Consider the following 22248-nt stretch of genomic DNA (forward strand, 5'->3'; position numbering starts at 1 on the left):
ATGAATCTCTGCTTAAAGTCTCCACTCTCCACCTTTGTGCTCTTTTATGTTGTTCTGGATTCATGGACTTTTGTTTTGGTTTAACTTTTAAGACATAACTCGTAGACATTTTAAAGACATGTGTTGAAACCGCACTTCCTTCTGTTGAATATGCTGCTTTTGAAGACTCTCCACCTTTATGCTCTTTTTGTTGAGGGGTTGTTACTTGTTAGCATCAGATAGTTCTAAGTTCTAAAATAAACTCTTTTATTTCATATCTATCACATTTTGTGGCTTTGAATGCATATATCTCTCAAATGTGGATAACGCTATGCAGGTACTTACTGATCGTGATTTGCGGGAAAGACATTTTAGGAGATATGCAAGGGCTTGTCTATCAAGAAACTTCAAAACTTCGCCCTGAAGCTTACTGCTTACAAAGCCTTTTCATCTAACTGCACCGACGTTGATATTCCAGTAAGATATTACAAACAAAAGAAGCTTAGTTATATATGTAAATGATGTTGCTTCATTTGTGTGAATGAAGGGTGGAGGAGAAAGTCTTGACAAACTTTACGACAGATGTACAACTGCGTTACAGAGAATCGGTGACAAACATAGAGGTTTCTTCCTTTTGCTTGTGTGTCAAAGGAGAAAATATCTGCGTTTTGGGGAAAAGATGGAAGAGCAAATGAGAAAGACAAACGTAATTATTGGTCGCAAATGAGAAATCATTAGCTATCTCAAACAAATCAAGTTTATATTACACTACTTTTATCCAATCATAATGCACTCAGCAAATATATAAATGAATACTATAACAACAAAATTTCTAATTGATTTAAAAGATGGAATTTACTTCTGCATATTCAATCTCTATGATTTGATTAATACGAAACTTATGTTCCTCGTTCAGCTAAAACAGAGACTAATATGATTTAAGCAAAGCAGAAACAGAGTTTAGTATGATTTAAGCAAAGTCTAAGGGAAAAAAACTGGTGTGTGTTCACGAATTCAAGCCACTGAAGCGAAATTTTAAAAGTAGGAGAAATTATCTTCGAGCTACTCTGATAATTCCTCAAGTTACGTACTCTGAAGTTTCACGAATCTTCTACACGTTGCCGGGGAACAGCGCAGCAATGAGATCATCTAGCTCGCCTGACTCTTTGGATTCTATCTGGAACATTTCCCAGAAGCTATCGTCATTAGAAGAGGTCTGCCCGTATTCAACCACAATCGGTGACAATGGATCAAGAGGAGACATTTGCAGTTGCATAAGGATTGACTGATGCTGGCCTGTTGCTAATGAAGGATCCGTGACAGAAGAGGTCTGTCCATATAGAGGAGGATCGCCACAGAGTACTGGAGGATCCGTGACATAAGATGTCGGTCCGTAAAGAAGAGGATCTTCATAGAGTGATGCTGACTGGTCTTGAGTTGTTAATGGCGGATCCGTGACATAAGAGGTCTGTCCGTAAAGAAGAGGGTCTCCATAGCGTGATGCTGACTGGTCTTGAGTTGTTAATGGCGGATCCGTGACAGAAGTGGTCTGTCCGTAAAGAAGAGGATCTCCATAGAGTGATGCTGGCTGGTCTTGAGTTGTTAATGGCGGATCCGTGACAGAAGTGGTCTGATCGTATAGAAGAGGATCGCCATAGAGTAATGCTGACTGGTGCTGGCCTTGAGTGGTTGATTGCTGATCCGTGAAAAAAGAGGTCTGCCCGCCATAGAGTAATTCTGACTGATGCTGGTTTGGAGATGCTATTGCTAATGAGGGATCCATGAAAAAAGAGGTTTGTCCGTATAGAAGAGGATCACCATAGAGCAATGCTGACTGGTGCTGGCCTTGAGTTGTTAATGGCGAATCCGTGAAAAAAGAGGCCTGCCCGTAAAGAAGAGGATCACCATAGAGTAATGCTGACTGATGATGGTCTGGAGTTGGTAATGCCAGATCCGTCATATATAGATGAAGTCTGTCCGTATGGAAGAGGATTTCCATAGAGTAATGCTGACTGATGCTGGCCTAAAGTTGCTAGTGAGGCATCCGTGAAAAAAGAGGTCTGTCCGTAGAGAAGAGGATCGAGTAATGCTGACTGATTCTGGCCTGGAGTTGCTAAAGGCAGATCCGTCATAGATGAGGTCTGTCCGTATAGAAAAGGATTGCCATAGAGTAATGGTTCAGTATCATACATTGAGTGATGCAGACCTTGAGTTGAGGTATCCGTGACAGAATATATTGGCTTGAGGCCTGAACTGCGGCAGTCATCAAGCATAATGTGGGCATTGTTGAGTTCGAGTTTGTGCTCTTCAATAAGGCGTTGTAGTTGAGTAATCACTCCTGGGTTTCCATAAGGCAGGTTTATCCGACGACTCTCTGCGTCTATAACTAGCGTATTCACAGCAACTTGTCTCTGGTTTGGGGGCAAACTTGTCAGCATATCTTTGACGTGCTTTAGTCCAAAAAATCTTCTCACAACGTCAAATCTCTCCGTGTTATCTCCGGGGAAGTATGGAGCAAAAATGCAATCCGCTGGACATCTATGCCTCTTATGCTTACAAACAGCACAACGGTCATACATTTTCACCTTGAAACAGGGAACAGAAAAAAAGAGTAAACATTGAGAGAATGAACACTGTGATCAGATATTATAGAACGCAGCTAAGATGAAATCAAGTTACTACAGCAAGGTCAATATGCACGTTCTAACTGTAGTGAAGTGTAGTGTTTAGTATTAACGTCAGTTGGATGAGATAATGAAACCACACTTACTGATAGACACAATCGTTGTGAGCAAAAGGGTCCTTTATATCACTTCACTTGTTGGCTTCTTGACCAAAGATCCTGCACCAACAGCTGAAAAGTGTTAAGAACCATCTTAATCCGCCATCAAAGAATTCAGACTATTTCAATTTTAGATTACTTGGGTCGCAAGAAATCGTTATACAAGTCAGCTGTGGATGTGGTTTATACAAAATATACACCTCTCGTCAGCAAACAAAGATCAAATTGTAAAATTTGGATTTTGTTTAAACAAGATTAACATTACTATTTACTAGAGATTAAGATAATAATATGCCATATATTATCAGGTTGGAGATGAACAAGTAATTAAGTGAAACGCGAAAATTCGAGAGAATATATTACAAAATCAAACCATTAAACTAAGTCGAACACTGAAACTCGAAAAGGATTAAGACAGACAGATTATTACATAAAGAAGAAGAAGAAAACAACAAACACGCTCAGGGAGGAGATGAAGAAATCTGGAAATTACGATGATGATAATCGAAGGTTGAAGATGAACAAAACGAAACTCGTAAAAAATCAAACGAATAAAGATGAACTAATTCGAGATTATACATTAGCGATAAACAACTAAAAACCAGAAAAAAAAAAAAAAAAGTGACGAAACAAAAATTGGTGGAACTGTACTGGAAATTAAACAGAGTGACGAAGAAGAAGAGAGAGATTATACTTATACAGTAGCGGTAGCGTTAAACTCGAAAAATCAAATTAAAACGAAAAAAGCTATGAACTAATTCGAGATTATACAGTATCCATAAACAACAGACTAGTGACGAAACCAGAATTAGTTAAGGAGATGATGAACAGAGCCGTAAGAGGTTGACGACGAAGAAGAAGAACAGAGAGAATCAATCTCGACAAAAAAAAAACAAAATACACAAATCGGTGAAGTTTTGCAGTAGCGATTGAACATTTACAAGTATGTAAAAACAATAATTCGTAAAGAAGAAGAAGAAGAAGAAGATGATGCTGATGAACAACGCACTACAAGTTTTTTCGAAAAAAAAAAAAGAGAAAAAAAACAATGGTGATCTCGAAGAAGATTCTGGATAGGTTATTTACCTCTCTCTCTCTCTCTCTCTCTCTCAGTTTGCTTTCTCTCGCTTCTTTGAATCAATAAAAGCACAAAAAGGGAAAATGGAGACGTTTATTGAAGAAGCAGCTTGCGAACGCAGTGCAGAGGAGAGGAGAGGAGCAAAAAGCAAAACAGATGGTCCCACTTTACTCCCTCCCTGCAAATACTTTAATGGACGAAACTACCCCTTCAAACCGCTTCTACCACCAACAATAATTTACTAAATCACCCTTTATCTTCCAAATAAGACAAAAAAAATAAATAAATAATAAAATACACATTAATCAAACTTTTATGGTAAGAAAAGTTTATTAACTGTAAAATTTTAAATGTTAGTTTATAATATAAATTCAAATGTTATGGTTTATTTTACTGAAAATGTGATTTTTGTTCAACCAAAAACGAATACATTATATATAATCCTCCCCTTTATTATTCCTACTAAGTTAAAATCAGAAATCATAATAATCGTTCTATTGCCCCCCCAAATTGGCCATTTCCTCAGAACTTTTTCCCCTTACTATATATTTATTTTATTTCTTATTCACCTTCCAAAACAGCTACTAACTTAATTTATAATTAAAAATTTTGCATTAGATATATTTATGCAAATTTGCGTTAGAGCATGGGCAGTGGAGTTTTTTTAGATTACTCAGACCATTTCTAAGCCCAAAAAAAAAGAAAAATTAAAAGAAATGACCCACAAAAAGCAGGAACCGTTGCTATACAGAGTATCGGAAGGCACAGTGAAAACACGGTACGTGTCAATTTCTAATTGTATTTTGTTAAAATATATAACACAGTTTTTTATTTTTTCTCTCATTTTCTTCTTTTCCCCAATCTCTCTCTTTCCTCTCTCTCGACGAAACGGTGAAGAGATCTTGGTCCGTCGCAATCCATGCACGGCTCGCTCAATCCATGGCGATTACAACGATCTCGTCCTCCGAACATATCACCCGAAGATTCGGCGGTCTTCCGGAGATTTCAACTCCTTCTTTTGCCGGCGGATTCGCTGGGATTGTGTTCTTCTATGCCGCTGCCGCATCGTCTCTTGGTCAGGAAGTTCACGCTAATGAAGTTGTTTTGTATCAGTACGAGGCTTACCCTTTCTGTAACAAGGTTAAAGGTATCTTTCACATCTCAAAATTTATGGATCTGATCAGATTTTTTTACCATTGAAATTTTATGATTCAATCATGGTTAGAGCTTCAACATAGCGAGTGGTGGTTTTGAATTCGAGTTGGTTCTTGTTGTGTGTGATTTAGCAAGATAGAGATGGTTAGCTTTCATATGCTTCAACATAGCGAGTGGTGGTTTTGAATTCGAGTTGGTTCTTGTTGTGTGTGATTTAGTAAGATAGAGATAGAGATGGTTAGCAACATAGCTTTCATATTCTTCTTGTTGTATATATAATTTGGTCTCTATTCCTCACTTCACACCATCGTTGTTGCTTATTATTGTTAGCAATTAACCGATAGACTCTGGTCTAACTTACTTTTATATCTCTTGTGTTTTAGGATCTCTCCGGTGTTCTTTGCTGTGGGTTTCATGGGATCTTCTCTCGTCCAAAGCGTGGGTTTGCTTTTAAATTTTTCTTGTTGTTTTGTTTACAATTACAGTTTAGTGTTTAATTATTTGTTTAACCACGTTGCGTCTTATTGTGCAGCAGGAATACCTCCGAGATGGTTTTGGAGTATTGCAGGCTCGATTTGCAATCGTCAAGAATCCCGCACTTTTTTGGGATAAAGGAAAAATAGGCAAGATAATAAGAGCATGTATCATATTGCATAACATGATAGTGGAAGACGAACGACATGATTACAATTTCTACGATCCATCAGAGTTTTCCCATGGAGAAGGAAGCGGAACTTCTCATGTGGATTTATCATTTTATAGAGATAGGCCAACGATTTTCAATAATATGATGGACATTCGAAATGACGTTCGGGATCCAGTAATGCATGACCGTCTTCAAAAAGACTTGATTGAGCATATCTGGCAAAAATTTGGTGGGATGCAACAGTAGAACGGATTTCATTTATTTTTCCATACTCCGTTTTTTCTATTACAATTTATATTTGTGTATTTTCTCCGATTTTGTAAAATATGTTTAATATTCCCGAATTCTATAAAATGTGTTTGTTTTCAATTTAAATGTAATATTAGTAATTAATATAACTTATTTCTCATTTTAAATTTATTTAAATTTGCAAATTAATAAACAATAGTTAAAAAAATATTTTAATGATTGAGAAATCTATGAAGGTTATTCTAGTGGAAGGATAAATTTTGATAAGTACTTAATAGGTTACTATAATTAGATTAATAATAATTATCTGATTAATTTATTATGGATTACTCCACTCCCCATGGTCTAACTATCTCATTCGGCGGTACTTTTTCATCATGTGCACTGCAATTTTATTATTTTACCTTTTGCACATAGTGGCAATTTGTAACAAGTCGATTACTTAAATGCTTAATTTGTATTATATATCTGGTTTGATATATATATATATATAGTAACATAGTGTAACACTAATAATTATTCTTATATTTACTAGTTCCTCATTTTTACTTTGGCAACAATATAGTTCCTCGTTAAACCCCACCATAATATTATAATTTACAAAATAGAGGATCTTGTGGGAATCTCCTCCCCCTTGCAAGTGCAAATAAGACCATATCGTATAAAATACATATACGATACATATACAATATAAATGGAAATATCTATATATAATAATGAGGTGAGTGAAGAATTATTTGTTCTTTAAAAATTTAATAAAAAGTGACTTTTAGTCTCGGTCTGGACTATAGAACCAACACTAGAACTATTAGTTTATTTCATATATTATAGATTAATAGTCAGAGTTTGAAAAATTAACTTATAAATTATTTAATATATGAACTACAAAATATTACACATACTACAACATATTCTTAATATTCGAAAAAAAAATTGTATACACATAAAAATATACACTAATGTACCATATAGGCATATACCTCTGTTAAATTATAGAAAATAAAACTAAGTGTTTTAAAATTTTATATTCTATCTAATAACAAATTTAATGTAATTAGGTTATAAACTGTATAAAACGTAAGAAGAAGAAAAAATATTCTAGACAAAATTATAAATTAATTAGATAAAAGTTAATGAATTGGGAATTTGAAAACTAAATAAATTAAAAATTATTATTTAGAATATAATAATTTATAATTTAGTATCGCAATATGCTGCGTGTGAAAACATAGTATTTTGACAAAATATAAACAAAAATGGGAATATCTACTCGTATTATAAAGTGGGCTGTTTTTAACTCATGGGCTGCACTGGTTTAATTTCAGTTATATATAACTAACTAGTCCTAGGCGTTCGAATTTTCGGTTTGGATCGGATCGGATTTTTCGGATTGGGATGTATAGAATCCATTTAGAATCCGACTGTTTTTCAGATCGGATCGGTTTGGATTCGTTCGGATTCGGATCATTTTTTTATTTTTATTTTAAAATCTGAACTTAAACTGAGTACGTTATATATATCATTCGATAAGTAAAACCAAAAAGTTTGAATAGCTCAGATGGTTAGCGTGTGTATCCCTTCGCTAAAATGTCTCAGGTTCTAATCCTCTTTCCTTCGATTCTATACTAAATTTTTAAAGGAGATCCGTTTATAGCTAGTGGGCTTGGTTCGAAGCCCAAAAATAATACCAATGCATAAAAATTAACTCGGAATTCGGTTTAGCGGATAACTGATCCGATTTCGGTTCGAATCGGTTTAAAACCGAAATCCGAATTACACTCAATATAAAAACCGACCGGTTTTAACAAAAAAACCGAAACCGATCCAAATCAGTTTTTTCGGATCAGTTCGAATCGGTTTGTTCGGTTTCAGATTATATGCCCAGGGCTATAACTAACTTAACACCAAATAAACAGAGATCAAATTCATTTAACGCCATAAAGTACCTTTTAAAGGATGATGACACCACGATAGACCTATGTATAACCGAATCATTTAAGGTCCAATGTTGTTATGGTTCTTTTAATCTTTACATTCATGTCTCAACGTCCGTTTGTAATTAAGCCTTTACTTTATTAAGAAAACCCCTACAAGGCTTTTTAACAGAACAAACCGAAAAATAAAATAAAAGAAATCATTGACATTGCCTTGTAGTTTTATAGTATAAGAACGTAGAAACTTTTGCTTATTTCATCTAATCAGAAGTCAAAAAAAAGAAAACACAATTCAAATCCTAATCCAAATAATAATCAAAAGACTAAGTTAGGTGCCTCAAAGACGTGATCTTATTAAATATGGATGATAACGGTCGTGTCGTTGTGCCATACGATTGCGATGGTGTATCTCTTGTAAAACTCCCATGAGCTCCCTCTTGGCCATTCTCAAATCATGTTTAAGGTTTTCAAGTTGACGCTCGAGTTGGATAATTAAACCAACGCAGCCCATGACTGGGTCGCGGATACGGGCTTCTGCCTCGAAACAGAGTGAGTCGACACATGCTTGCTTCATGCTTGGCTCAAGACCCATGACAACTTCAGCTATGCTGCTCATGTCAAACACCTTATACAAGTTAGCGTACTTCTCCGGTTTGTTCGCTGGCAAGTAGGGTGCAAACACACACTCTTCTATGCATGTATGGCTCGCATCTTTACACGCACAGGGTTCCATCTGCTAATATAACAAGCGTTCAAGAAAGAAAAAAAAGATCAAAAAAGTATATATACAAGTAAAAAAAAAATCTGAAATAGTTCTATTGATAAGCAATAAAACTTCGTGTCACAATTAAAAGCAGATAAAAAAACGTGGATATGCAGGAGAATTAAAAAAAAAAAAAAAAAAAAACTTTACCACCAACAGCTCGTGTGATTTCGAATACAAAGATGAAGATCTCTATTAACCTCAAACCCTTGAAAACCCTAAAAATTCTAGAAGCTCTAAATCTAACTTTAGTTGAAAAATCTATTAAAAATATGGCTTGAAAATGAGTAATTAACCTACCAATAGATATTGATTGTATTTGATATACTGAACTTTCTCGATCTTAAATTCGTTAGGGAAGGCGAAAAGAAGATGAAGAACGAAGAAGATGAATATTAGTCAAATATATATATATATATATATATATATATATATATATATCTAACACAAATACGGAAATCTCTAAACCATTAGTATTCCTTTTCCATATATGTATAGCATTTTTTGTATTATGAATGAAAATATCCTAATCTATGTTATGTGCTAAAGCAAAACTTTTGGAAGACATGAAAAGATAATTTTAAACTTAACATTTATTCGAATAATTCTTCAAAAAGATAAGTACATATTAAGTTTTAAGTGAGAAAAATCTTAACAATAGATTTTAAAAAGAAAGAAAAGAGGAAATAAAATAAGAATATTATTTTAAAGGATAGTTAACTTTTTCTATTTTATTTGCGTAATATATATATTTCTCTGACAAAACATAGATTATTAAATTATTAAACATCATTGTGAACGGTGAACCCCATTTAAGGCTTTATATAAAGAGAAGAAATATTTGACATTTTCTTTGTACGTACGTAGTTCACATAAGAAAGTATTTTTGTTAGCTTATACTCGTCCCTCAAAACTCTGATCCTCGAGATCAACGAAACAACTCAAATTGAAATAGAGTAACATAAGTTCACCATTTAAAATCCAAATGCAAATAAAATAACAACAAGAAGATTAGTTATAGATGTCTCAAAGAGGTGATCTTATAATTAAATGCTTATGGCGGTGGTTCTCTTTTAAAATCATCATATAGTCTCTCTTTGCGATTTTCAGTTCAGCCTTAAGGTCTTGAACTTGACGCTGGAGGTGGAGAATCAAACCAGTGATGCCCAAGACCGGGTCACGGAGACGGGCTTCTGCATGGAAATAAAGCGAGTCAACGCATGTTTGCCTCAGGCTAGGCTCAATATTCATGAGATGTTTAGCCAGCTTGCTAATGTCAAACTCATTACACAATGTAGCGTACTTCTCCGGTTTGTTCGCTGGCAAGTAAGGCGCAAACACACACTCTTCTATGCTTTTATGCCTCACATCTTTACACGCACAGAGTTCCATCTGCTGATACAGTAAGTTATTAAAAAATTATTTATTTAAAAGTGTACCCCCAAATTAGTTAATAAAACAAAAAAAATGAAATATATAGTTCTATCTGTATTAAAGATCCAATAAAACTTCGTGTCAACATTAGAAGTGAATACAAAATTTTGGTCTGTATATAGAAGAAGCAAATCATAACATTAGGAATACTAAGAAGAAAAAAACTCTATTAACCCTAAACCTTGAAACCCCTAGAAATTATAGAAACTCTTAAACTAAAAACCAATTAAAAATATGGTGTAACAAGAAGCATAATTAACTAACCAGAATATAATGTGTCTGTATGTATATACTATACAGAATTTCTCAGTTCAGATTTTGGTAGGAAAGACGAAAAGATGTAGACACTGTAACAGGAAGAAGAAGATGAGTACTACTGAGGATTGAGGAATAGCTATATATAAATACAAGTATAATTTTTTTTTTCTAACTAAATTTTTAGAATGATCTTTTATATTAAAAGAAAAGAATACTTCAGTTACGATATCATAGCTAGTAACCACTAATCACTGGATGAGAACGAATTTTTTTGATTATGTAACCACTAACCATTGGATGAGAACGGATTTTTTAATTATGTAACAATAATTAAATATATTTATCGAAAAAAAACAGGTATTAAATAATCATTGTTTATATTTATTTATTTTTGTAATTAATGGTATATTATAGATATTATAGATACCATTAAAATAAAAATATTTCATGTATGTCCTGTAAATTAAATGTTGGTTATTAATTCTACTATTCTCTATATCGACAACTCCTAAATAAATAAAAAATAAATTAAAAAACTCCGATGCCGGGAATCGAACCCGGGTCTCCTGGGTGAAAGCCAGATATCCTAACCGCTGGACGACATCGGATTTGTTAAGAGGATAACAAAAATATTATTTAGCACCAAGAAGGTTGTTACAGGTCTGAAAAGCCAAAGTCAATTCAAATCAAACAATTGGCTAGCCTTTTCATTTACAGTTACCGAAATTAATGTATCTTGTATCATAATTCATACAGCTATGTACAAATAAGATAAGAGTTATCAAATAAATCATATATATAAAAAAGTAAGGTTTTGGTTTATCCTTATTGGTTGATTGTCAGTTAATGTTTTTTAATTTATTTACTTTTTATTTACTTTCTAATTATTTAATTGCTTTCAACAATATTTAATACTCAATTAACACAAATATTTATAATTCACACATTAAAATAAAATTATAACTGAAATAGAATAAATTATGCATTAATTATATTCCACCACTCAATTTTATTCAAACACAATAAATTATAATTATGCATTCACTTTTCTTTTGTAACTTGCATCAATTCTTATCATATAAATAATATTCTTTTACTTTCACATTTTCATATTCTCTCATTCTCTTCCAATTCTCTCATTTTCTTCCATAATACCTCAAATCATTTTTTTGTTTTTGATTTCTTATTTTTGTTATATGGGTTCAAAACCAAATGAAATATCATTGTAAAATATTGATTTTAGAGACTGCATGATATATATTTTACATTGTTTTTATTTTTAACGATTCATCTACATTATCTAATTTGGATTATCATCTTATAAGTAATCATTCTCTCTTCATCTCCCACCAATATCAAAATGTTGTTAGATCTCATATGTGTTGTAAGAGTTTGATTATATATTTTAATTCAGAAAGTATTATATATATTTAACATTTTTTTAATTTTTATTTTATTTATATAATAATAAAATATTTCTTTTATATTTCTTGCCTATCTAATCTATTCATATTTATCATCATATACATAAAAGTAAGGTTTCACTCTCTCCTTATTGGTCCACTTGGCAATTCAACTTTAACAAAAAAAATTATATTAAATCACAAATTAAAAAAAAACATTTAATCTTCACATTTAACTCACATTTTTATACAAAACTGAAATCACATAAATTATGCATTAACTTTATTTCTCCGCTCAATTGTATTTCAACAAATAATAAATGAGAATTGTAACTCCTATTGTTCTAAATGTAATTTTCTATCACTTCTCTCCCTATAAATACTTATTTTCTTCTTCTCTTAGTCTATCATTCTTTCATTCTCTCATCCTTTTCCACTATATCTCTTTTTTTGTGTTTTTTTTTGTTATTGTTGTTGTATGAGTTAAAAAAATCAATTCAAATATCATTGAGTTTGTATGATATGTATATCTTACATTGTATTCTTTAATGTTTTAAAAGGTTTATCTCCATTGCCTATATTAAATTAACATCTAATAAGTTATTATTTTTCATACTCTTCTACAATATTCACCACACAATAAGTCATGAAGTTGAAAAGATTCATCTCTAATTCTCTATTCTGTACTCTAATGATTATCTCACATATTCATGTATCATTTTTAATAATTTATAAAGATCAATATAATAATATTTAAAGATCAATACAATTATCTATTTATAAACTCTATTTATAAAGTCTATTCTGTTTTGTGATCCAATAGATAAATATGTAAAGATCAATATGATATTTATTTTATTTAAAATTTGAGGTTTTTGAAAACAAAAAGAACTTCAATTAAAAAAAATTTGGTCTTTTTGATTTAAGAAAAATGAAAAAATGATCTGAAAAAGAAATCATATTTAACTGGAAATGAAATATAGAAAACAATATAATTTAATATCATTTAACTAAATCCTCCAAAGATGAAACCAATAATATGAAATCTAGCACTATAAATTAAATTAATGAGTGAAAAACAAAAAACATAATTAAAAAGATCGAAGTTTTCCTTGGGGTTTTAAAAAATCTTTGGATTGAAGTTCATACAATTTTATAAGGGAAACTAATTTAGTTTGTCACTTCAAAAGTAATATTTTCAATTTGAAAAATTACGTGTGATTGTTGAGTTTATGTCAACAAAACAACCAAATCATGTGTAAGTTAAAACAAATTAAAATATTTATTTATATTAAATCACAAATTTAAAAGCATTTAATCTTGACATTTAACTCACATATTAATATAACATTGAAATCATATAAATTATGCATTAACTATATATTTCTCCACTCAATTGTATTAAAACAAATAATAAATTAGAATTGTGACTCTCATTTTTCTAAATATAATTTTTCATCATTTCTCTTCATATAAATATTCATTCTCTTATTCTCTCATTCTTTCATTCTCTCATCCTCTTCCACTATATCTCAAAAAAAAAATTGTTATAATAAACTATTATAATAGAATTATTAAATCAAATTTTTTTAACTCTCTTTTACCTCTAAAAAAAATTTGTAGTACATTTTTTGGTATACTCATCATTATATTTAATTTTTGTGACCCAAAATATACTTATGTGAAGATCATTATAATGTTTATTTAATTCATAATTTTGTAATTTAATGATTTTCTATATATAAAAAAATTTGATATTCTATTTCCAAAATTTTACTACAAAGAGAAAATTATTAGAATTTAACCTAGCAATATAGCTTAAATTAAAAAGATATTAAAAGTTAAATTAATCTTTGGGATTTTTATTGCATTTCATATAATTTTATAGGAAATATATTTAATTGATACTTTAAAAAATAATTATGCAATTTAATTATTAAATTTTTTTAGGTAAATTTTGAATATCATAGTAAATTTCTATTTTTATCATTAACAATATTTTTTAAATAGCTGGTATATCTTGATATTGTATGATTTGAATAAATAAAGTTTATTATTGACATTTATGAAATTTGTTTGTTATATATGTATTTTTAGGAAATATTTCAAAAATACATCTTTTTGAATACCACTCTTGAGAAATAGCATTTGAAAATTTATTATTAAAATAATATTCTTAGAAAATTCTCATAATTTTATAACTATTATAACCTAAAATGAATTTACATAACTAATACAAAAACCTTTCTTTTGTTTTCTCCTGGCATCACCTTATATACTTTTTATTTTGAATAAAATTTACTAAAATCGAAAGGCCTTATGTAAATCACGTTAAACGCACGCAGGTATCTATATTCAGGATCAGCGATTTTCTGGGCGACGACGGTTATTTGTGTTGCCGATTTCTTTCTCCTTTTTGGAGTGTTTTTCCGGTCAATTTGTATCAGTCTATAGTCCAAATTGACGGTTTCCCTCTGTCTGGTAACTTCCATGGCAGTTTTCCCTATCCTAATTTCACGGATGATAACTACCATCATAAACCGCCATGGCCGAATATCTATAAATTCTCAGTAAATTTCTGTTATTTCTCCCTCGCTTTTCTGTTACACAGTAAAAACAACAAGAAATCGACAATGAGTGACAATTTAAGGAATTCTATGCAAGATCTTGACTTGGGTCTCGATGATACTCTGGTGCCTCTTCCGCCGGAATTCTGTGCAAGAGCAGCGGAACAGAATCGCTTCTCTCTTGTTGTTTCCACGGTCAATCCCAGGAAGCAAAGTCTCTGTGCGCTAATCAATTACATGCCGCGGGTCTGGGGACTGCCAAGAACTTGTTATGGACATGTTCTGGGAAATGGGAAGGCACAATTCATCTTCCAGTCTGAGGCAGAGATGAATCTTGTCTTATCGAGTGATCCTTGGGCATTCAATGACTGGATGGTGACGGTTCATAGATGGTATCCAAACATCACGAATGAAGAGATGAAGATCATTCCTTTTTGGGTACAAATCAGAGGAATCCCCCTGCTTTATCTTTCACTGGGAATCATATTGGTCTTGTACAAGAGGTTGATTTCGATGAGAATGCTAGAATGGTTGAGTTTGTTAGGGTTAGAATGGATTGGAACATATATACGCCTCTGCGTTTTAAAAGGAATTTCCAGTTTGTTGTGGATGTCAACACGATAATCCAATTTCGTTTTGAGAGGCTCAAGAATTTCTGTACCAAGTGTGGTTCTCTCCTACATGACATAAAGGAATGCGATCTCAACACTCATGGCAATGTTTCTGGCATGGAAAGTGACGATGATGATGATGCTGATGATCATGATTTAGACCGTCACTTTGAGCCTGCCAGGGAATCTGACTCAGCGAACACACTGCAGACAGTGGATCCTTACATTCCAATACCAGGCTTACAAACGGCTAAACCGTTTCATGCTCAGAAGACCGGTGATTCCTCGATGACACCATCACTAAGTGTTTTCGAGGATACTGAACTTACTGCTGAACGACTTCGTTACTTACACGCCAAAATCTGCAACAATGTCGAAGTGGAGAGAGGTACACAGGATTTTCTTGAGAGAGCAACTGACAATGCAAATGGACCGGGACTGAAGAGGAAGAGAGTCAGCTTTGAGGCTTACTATCGCCAAGTGGAGGCTGCAGAGGATAAGGCGGTCCTGAGCCATATCCGAAAGAAAGAGAAGGCATCTGAATCACAGGGGTCTTGTTCACCAACCGACGGAGGCGCGGGGGGCCCGTTACCCCCAATGCCACCATGAGAGTCGCCTTCTGGAATTGTTAGGGTGTTGGAACGCCACTGACTCTTATGCGTATAGCACGTTTATGTCGTATTACTAGGTGTGATGTTTTATTTCTAATCGAAACTCTAAATGTGTGTAATGTAATAAAGGATTTGGCTGACTTTCTAGGATATCCTAATCTAATAACTCAACCTCCACAAGGTCGAAGTGGAGGTCTAGCTTTATTATGGACGAATGCTGTAACGATATCCGATGTGTGTAAGGATGATCATATGATTGATGTAAAACTTAAGTATTATGATGTTTGTTTCTATTTGTCATGTGTTTATGGTCACCCAAACCCAAGTTTAAGACATGTTTTATGGGAACGACTTGAGCATATGGCAATAAATAGAACAAATGCTTGGATGTTGATTGGTGACTTCAACGAGATACTATCCAATGTAGAAAAGAAGGGAGGACCAGTGAGAGATGAATGGAGTTTCAGAAATTTTCGACATATGGTATCAGTCTGTGATATAAAAGACATGCGATCAACTGGATATTGTTTCTCATGGGTTGGTGAACGTTATAGACATACTGTGAGATGTTGCTTGGACCGTGTATTCATCAATGGAGAATGGTCTTCACTGTTTCCAAATTCAGAAAGCCATTTTTTGGATTATACAGGTTCAGACCACAAACCAGTGCTAATTGATATCAATTTAGCTGAATACATTGTCAAGAAACCATTCCGTTTTGATAAGCGGCTAATCCATCATCTGGGTTTCAAAGACTCTGTTGCCGTGAGTTGGATGGCTAACAACAAGCCTGGACAAGAATAACTTGATCCGGATCAGATTCGTCATTGTAGACAGGCTCTATCACGTTTCAAACAGAGCACATCAATGAACTCAGCTCAACGAATAGAGAACCTGCAATACAAAATAAATAAAGCCATGTCGAGCCAAAACAGAAATGCCAGACGAAATATATCTCATCTAAATGAATTGCTAGAAAAAGCATACCGTGAAGAAGAAATCTATTGGCAAAGAAGAGTAGAGCTAAATGGATGACAGCAGGAGATCGGAACTCACGTTTTTTTCAAGCTTATGCAAAAACGAGATATGCCAAGAACTACATAACAAGCATTAAGGATGCGAATGGTTCAGAGTTCCGGGGAGACACATCGATTGGGAAACATGCAGAACATTATTTTTAGGGGGTTTACACATCTTCAGGAGTCCAAGTCTCTCCAATCGACTTTGCTGATTTTACACCAACTGTGACTCAGGATATCAATGCAGAACTAACACAGAATATTACTGACACTGAAATCTACAATGCCATTTGTTTAATTGGTGATGATAAGGCCCCAAGCCCCGACGGTCTAACGGCACGATTTTACAAAGAATGTTGGGATATAGTTGGTCAAGATGTGATATAGGTTAAACATTTCTTTTTCACTTCAACAATGAGACCTGGAATCAACAATACAAACATTTGCATGATTCCCAAAATAGAAAATCCAGTGACACTATCAGACTTTCGGCCGATAGCATTATGCAATGTTTTGTACAAAATCATCTGAAAGTGTCTGGTAATGCGTTTAAAGAAACATTTGGATGTTATTGTTTCTGATTCACAGGCAACTTTCATTCCTGGAAGAGTAATAACAGACAATATACTGATTGCTCATGAGTTAATGCATGCACTGAAAGTTCGGAAGAGGGTTTCTAATTCGTATATGGCGGTGAAAACTAATGTCAGTAAAGCTTACAATCGTGTAGAATGGACATTCCTTGAGACAACTATGCGTTTGTTTGGTTTCTGTGACAAGTGGATTAGTTGGATAATGGCTACAGTAAGATCAGTTCATTATTCTGTCTAAATAAATGGTTCACCACATGGATCAATATTACCTGAGAGGGGAATAAGACAAGGAGATCCTCTGTCCCCATATATGTTTATACTCTGTGCTGATATACTGAGCCACTTGATAAAGTCAAAAGCAAATACTGGAGACAGTAGAGGGATTAGAGTCGGAAATGGTGTACCTACAATAACTCATCTACAATTTGCAGATGATTCGTTGTTCTTCTGTCAAGCAAATGTTCGCAACTGTAAAGCTTTAAAAGAGGCTTTTGATGTTTATGAATATTATTCGGGTCAGCAGATAAACACTTCAAAGTCAATGATCACATTTGGCTCAAGGGTATATGGTTCAACACAAAATCGATTGAAAGAGGTACTTCAAATTCCAAACCATGGTGGAAATGGGAAATATCTGGGATTACCTGAACAATTTGGGCGGAAGAGAGCAGAGATGTTTGATTATATCATTGATCGTGTCAAAAAGCAAACTTCTGGATGGACTGCAAAGCTTCTATCACCAGCCGGAAAAGAGATCCTTATAAAAACAGTTGCAGTTGCCATACCAGTGTTCTCGATGTCTTGTTTTAAACTCCCTCAAGGAGTCATTGGCGACATTGAAACGCTTCTTATGCGTTTCTGGTGGGATAAATCATCATCACACAAAAATATACCTTGGATAGCTTTGAAGAGATTACAGTATTCTAAAAAGGAGGGTGGCCTAGGATTTCGGGATCTTGCTAAGTTTAATGATGCTTTGCTAGCTAAACAAGCATAGCACATTCTAAGAAATCCAAACTCTTTACTAGCAAGATTACTGAAGGCACGATATTACAGTGACACTTCATTACTGGATGCAAAGACGCAAAGATATCAATCGTATGGGTGGTCTTCCTTACTAGCGGGGGTCGAGTTAATCAAAAAGGGTTCCTACTGGGAGATAGGTGATGGTGCAACAATACGACTAGGTACTGATAATATTGTCTCAAGTGATCCACCGAGGCCTATTCAAGTGGTTGCCGACTTTGCAGACGAACCGATCAATAAATATTTCATTACAAGAGAAAATAACCGATTTTGGAACAGAGAACAACTTGCAGAGCATGTGGTAGAGGAAGATGTTCATCATTTACTACAGCTCCACATACCTCTACAAGCTTGTAATGACAAGTTATTTTGGAAATATCATCCCTCTGGAGAATACACAGTCAAATCAGGTTATTGGTTTACAACACATGATGAGGATTAGCGAGAAACTTTACCACCCCCGCCTCATGGTTCGATTGATATTAAAGATGGAATATGGAAACTACCTCTTCTTCCAAAGATAAAACACTTCTTATGGAGAGTAGTTTCTAAAGCTCTTGGGACTAAAACAAGACTTAACACTAGAGGCATGCAATTGGATCCAATTTGTTCACAGTGTCAAATGCAAGATGAGACGATAAGTCATATTTTCTTTAAATGTCCATATGCACAGCAAGTTTGGAGCCTGACCGACTGTCACAATATAATCTCCTCGACCAATCATAACTTGAATGTCGAGACTGTTCTCAAGCGGTTCTTAGACCATACGCAGAATGGAAATGTAACAACAGAGGACTACTTAACACCCTTTTGGTTGATGTGGAAAATTTGGAAGGCCAGAAACAAGCATGTTTTCGACAGTATCACTCTTAGTCCAACAACAATTGTTTTGCAAACAAAAGCTGAGGTGAAGGAATGGCTATCTGCACTGCATTTATCGAATTTACAATCTACTAATGTCATCCCGAATAATGACCATTGGCAACCACCTATTTCACCTTTTGTAAAGTGTAATTTTGATGCAAGTTTCAATGAAGGAAATCAGTGTGTAATTGGTGGTTGGATTCTAAGAGACCATTTTGGAGAAAGTATAGTATGGGTGCATCAAGACTAGGAACAGCGAGATCACCATTTGAAGCAGAGGCAAAAGCTTTACTTTCTGCAATTCAACAAGTGTGGATTAGAGGTTATACATCTGTGCTGTTTGAAGGCGACTGTGCAATACTAATTAACAACTTGATGGGATCAACAGTAACTGTAGCCATTCGAAACATAAAAGAAGATATCTTTTGGTGGACATCCAAGTTCAAAGAAGTGAATTTTAGGTTTACTCGAAGATCTTGTAATGAAGCTGCTCATGTGTTAGCACGTTTTGGTTGTACTCATTGTGATTTCTATTCTTCTTTAGTTGATATGCCTCTTTAGTTATCTTCTACTTTGTATCATTCATATTTTGACCCAAATTAATACAACTTATCTTTGACGAAAAAAAAAAAAAAAATCCAGGATCAGCGAATGTTTTCTCCCGTCTCACTCGCTCGTGCAACAGCTAAACTTTTTTTTTTTATGTCATCACCTTAGCTTAGAAGGAATATACAGTCTTCCTTAATTCGATTGCTTTTAACAGGATCTTGAGTCGATTTCTTTTAGTTATTTTTCCTTTTTTCTTTTATGTACTTCGTTCTAACTTGTACAAATTAAACAATGATGTTTAATATTTGAATAATTCTTAAATAATCTTTTGTTAATAAATTCGAGTGATCTCTTATAACCGTTTCCGACTTTCCCTAAACATACTAGGAAATATTCACTCATATAATAAATACGTTGAAACGTCGCGCATCCATTAAAGAAAAAAAAAGATTTGCGATGATACGCGCGACGGATCGGACAGGTTTTGAAAATTTCCATATATATATTTGTGTGTCGCCATCTTCTCTTCAACTATATATAGTATTCATCATCTTCTTTAATTTGTGTCATCATAAACTTGCTGTGCTTTGTTTTCTTCGTCTTTTCCCTGGTTAGTTAATATCTTATTCTCAAACAATATATTTTAACCATTGTTTTTTTTTTTGCTTCTATTGATTGATTGCTAATAAAGAATTTATCTTCGTCCCCGTAAGTGATATCAAACTTTTATATATGAGATTTAAAAAAACAGAATTATTTCAGATGATTTTTTTTTCTTTCTTGGATGCATATATATATATATATATATGTTTCCTTTCTAACAATTGCTTGTATTAGCAGTTGGAATCTTGTCCGTGTAAATGCAAAAAAGAGTGTGTGTTTGCGCCCTACATGCCGGCGAACAAATCAGAGATATACGCTTGGTTGTCTAAGATGGATTATGATATGAGGGGTGCTGCTAGATTTCTCATGTGTATCCCTAATGAGCGTGGGAGGCAATATTACGTGGACCGGATCTGTTTCTTGGCAGAAACCGAGCTACGTGACCCAGTCAGGGGCATCTTCAGTTGGTGTTCCCCTGAAGAGCTTAAGCGCGATTTGGAAATCGCCAAGAGGGACCACGTGATGCTTATACAAGAAGTGGATCGTATGATACGACGACACGAAGAACAGCATTATCCGATGAAAAGATCATGTCTTTGAAGCATCTAATAACTATAGATAGTCTTTTGATTGTTATTTGGATTACGAATTGCTGAAGCTGTGTTATCCCTTTTCGATTTAAGTTGGTGATGATGATATCGGAGTTTTGAGAAGGACTATCAGCAAATATTAAGTTTTTTTACTTTCGTATGTCAATTTATATTTTATTGATTGGATTTTATTAAACATAAATAAAGGCTTAATTATTGAGATATACGAATGATAAAGAATTTTCCTAAATCACATGGTCTCTCTAGATTTATAAAACCATTAATATATACAATAATGTACATTGGTCTCCAAAGGATTCGGAGTTCGGACCCCATTATATTCATTCATAGGTATCGGCTCTATATAAATATGCATGCATGCCTAATTAAGGTGGTTGTTTAACGGTTCAACAAATACAAAATGGTGAGGCTCAGCTCAACATTTTGTATCCATCAGATACAGAGCCGGCGCTCAACTTTTTAGGGCTACAAGCCAAAAAAAAAAAAAAAACAATGCTTGGTTTGCTTGGCCTCTTGGCCTGCTCTGATCAGATATATACAAACCGCTCAAATGCAAGATAAGAGAGGGATGATTGTCCGTGACAAAAGATATTATCAAAGTTTTGAACAATGAAATTGTCTTTGATAACAATGTTACGTTAACCTTTTATAATTTTATAACTCTTGTCTAGTCGTTTGTACATTAACTTACAAGTGCATGCACAACAACGCCATATCTAAAAGAAATTAAAAGTACACAATATAATGGCCTTTTCTCGTTTCTTCAAAACACTAGAAAAGTCGTTTTCCTTGCGTTTTACAATTAATAAAAACTTGTTTATTTATTTGTTTTTGAATTTCCCTCAATAATGATATAAACAATTAGACATTTACAACTCTGGTCTTTGGTGCACACAAAAGAAATCATGATTTTAATTAGACAAATGTCCAACAATTAATACGTAGGTTTGTCTTGGTGGGCATCATCCTTTAGGAAAAATGCAGCCTTTAAAGAGGGGAAAAAATTGAAAAAGACGAGGAAGAACATAAACAAAGTAAATATTTAATATATAATTAAACTCTTACAATTATATCTTAATTGAATTTTCAACTCATGCAAGAACATAAACTAAACAAAGAAAATATTTATGATTTGAGATATGATGGAAAGGATGTGAGAATAATTTTTTATAAGATAAGAAGTGCTGAGAATTACATGTCTAAAATAAATTAATTGAAGGAGTTATTCTTATAATTTATAGTGTATTTAAATGAAAATAAATGGAAAAAAATAGTCAATTTATAATTTATATAATTTTACTTACCATATTTATATATAAATTAATTTACATGATTAGATGTGTTACATTTTTGGTTTAATTAAGATAAATATTTTTATTATTATAAAATGGCAGATGGACTAATAAGTAGAGTGTAAAATTTATCTTTATATATTAATTCCATGGTTCAAAACTTTGATCGATAATATCTTTTTGTCGCGGACAATTAATCATTGCACTCTCATTGTGGATTA

At 33.4% G+C, this 22248-nt stretch overlaps 2 protein-coding genes, 1 non-coding gene and 2 pseudogenes across 3 annotated transcripts; 3 read left to right on the top strand and 2 right to left on the bottom strand.

Moving 5' to 3' along the window:
- Nucleotides 1–8160: 8160 nt before the first annotated feature.
- LOC147946048 (protein ASYMMETRIC LEAVES 2 pseudogene) lies at nt 8161–8556 on the bottom strand (annotated as a pseudogene).
- Nucleotides 8557–10814: 2258 nt separating this feature from the next.
- TRNAE-UUC (transfer RNA glutamic acid (anticodon UUC)) lies at nt 10815–10886 on the bottom strand. Its single transcript has one exon. It is a non-coding gene; the product is annotated as a tRNA-Glu (tRNA).
- Nucleotides 10887–14620: 3734 nt separating this feature from the next.
- Nucleotides 14621–16274, top strand: LOC147946049 (uncharacterized; annotated as a pseudogene).
- Nucleotides 16275–16501: 227 nt separating this feature from the next.
- On the top strand, nt 16502–18079 carry LOC147946050 (uncharacterized). Its single transcript, XM_087509474.1, has 4 exons — nt 16502–16595; nt 16671–16867; nt 17078–17293; nt 17435–18079. Exons 1-4 carry the CDS (start codon nt 16502–16504, stop codon nt 18077–18079), a joined length of 1152 nt encoding a protein of 383 aa, XP_087365600.1.
- A 1124-nt stretch (nt 18080–19203) lies between these two features.
- On the top strand, nt 19204–19533 carry LOC147946051 (uncharacterized). The gene has a single exon (XM_087509475.1). It carries the CDS (start codon nt 19204–19206, stop codon nt 19531–19533), a length of 330 nt encoding a protein of 109 aa, XP_087365601.1.
- The last annotated feature ends 2715 nt before the right edge of the window (nt 19534–22248 follow it).

This window comes from Camelina sativa, chromosome 4 (genome assembly GCF_030686135.1).
Source record: "Camelina sativa cultivar CO46 ecotype springtype chromosome 4, ASM3068613v1".
NCBI lineage: Eukaryota > Viridiplantae > Streptophyta > Magnoliopsida > Brassicales > Brassicaceae > Camelina > Camelina sativa.

What these genes read in the sequence shown, in the direction of transcription:
- LOC147946050 (XM_087509474.1), top strand. Translation starts at nt 16,502, where the DNA reads ATGACAGCAGGAGATCGGAACTCACGTTTTTTTCAAGCTTATGCAAAA. An exon ending in AAGCATTAAGGATGCGAATG is followed by an intron (nt 16,596 to 16,670) that starts GTTCAGAGTTCC and finishes ACACATCTTCAG; the next exon opens with GAGTCCAAGTCTCTCCAATC. An exon ending in GGGATATAGTTGGTCAAGAT is followed by an intron (nt 16,868 to 17,077) that starts GTGATATAGGTT and finishes TCTGATTCACAG; the next exon opens with GCAACTTTCATTCCTGGAAG.
- LOC147946051 (XM_087509475.1), top strand. Translation starts at nt 19,204, where the DNA reads ATGGGTGCATCAAGACTAGGAACAGCGAGATCACCATTTGAAGCAGAG.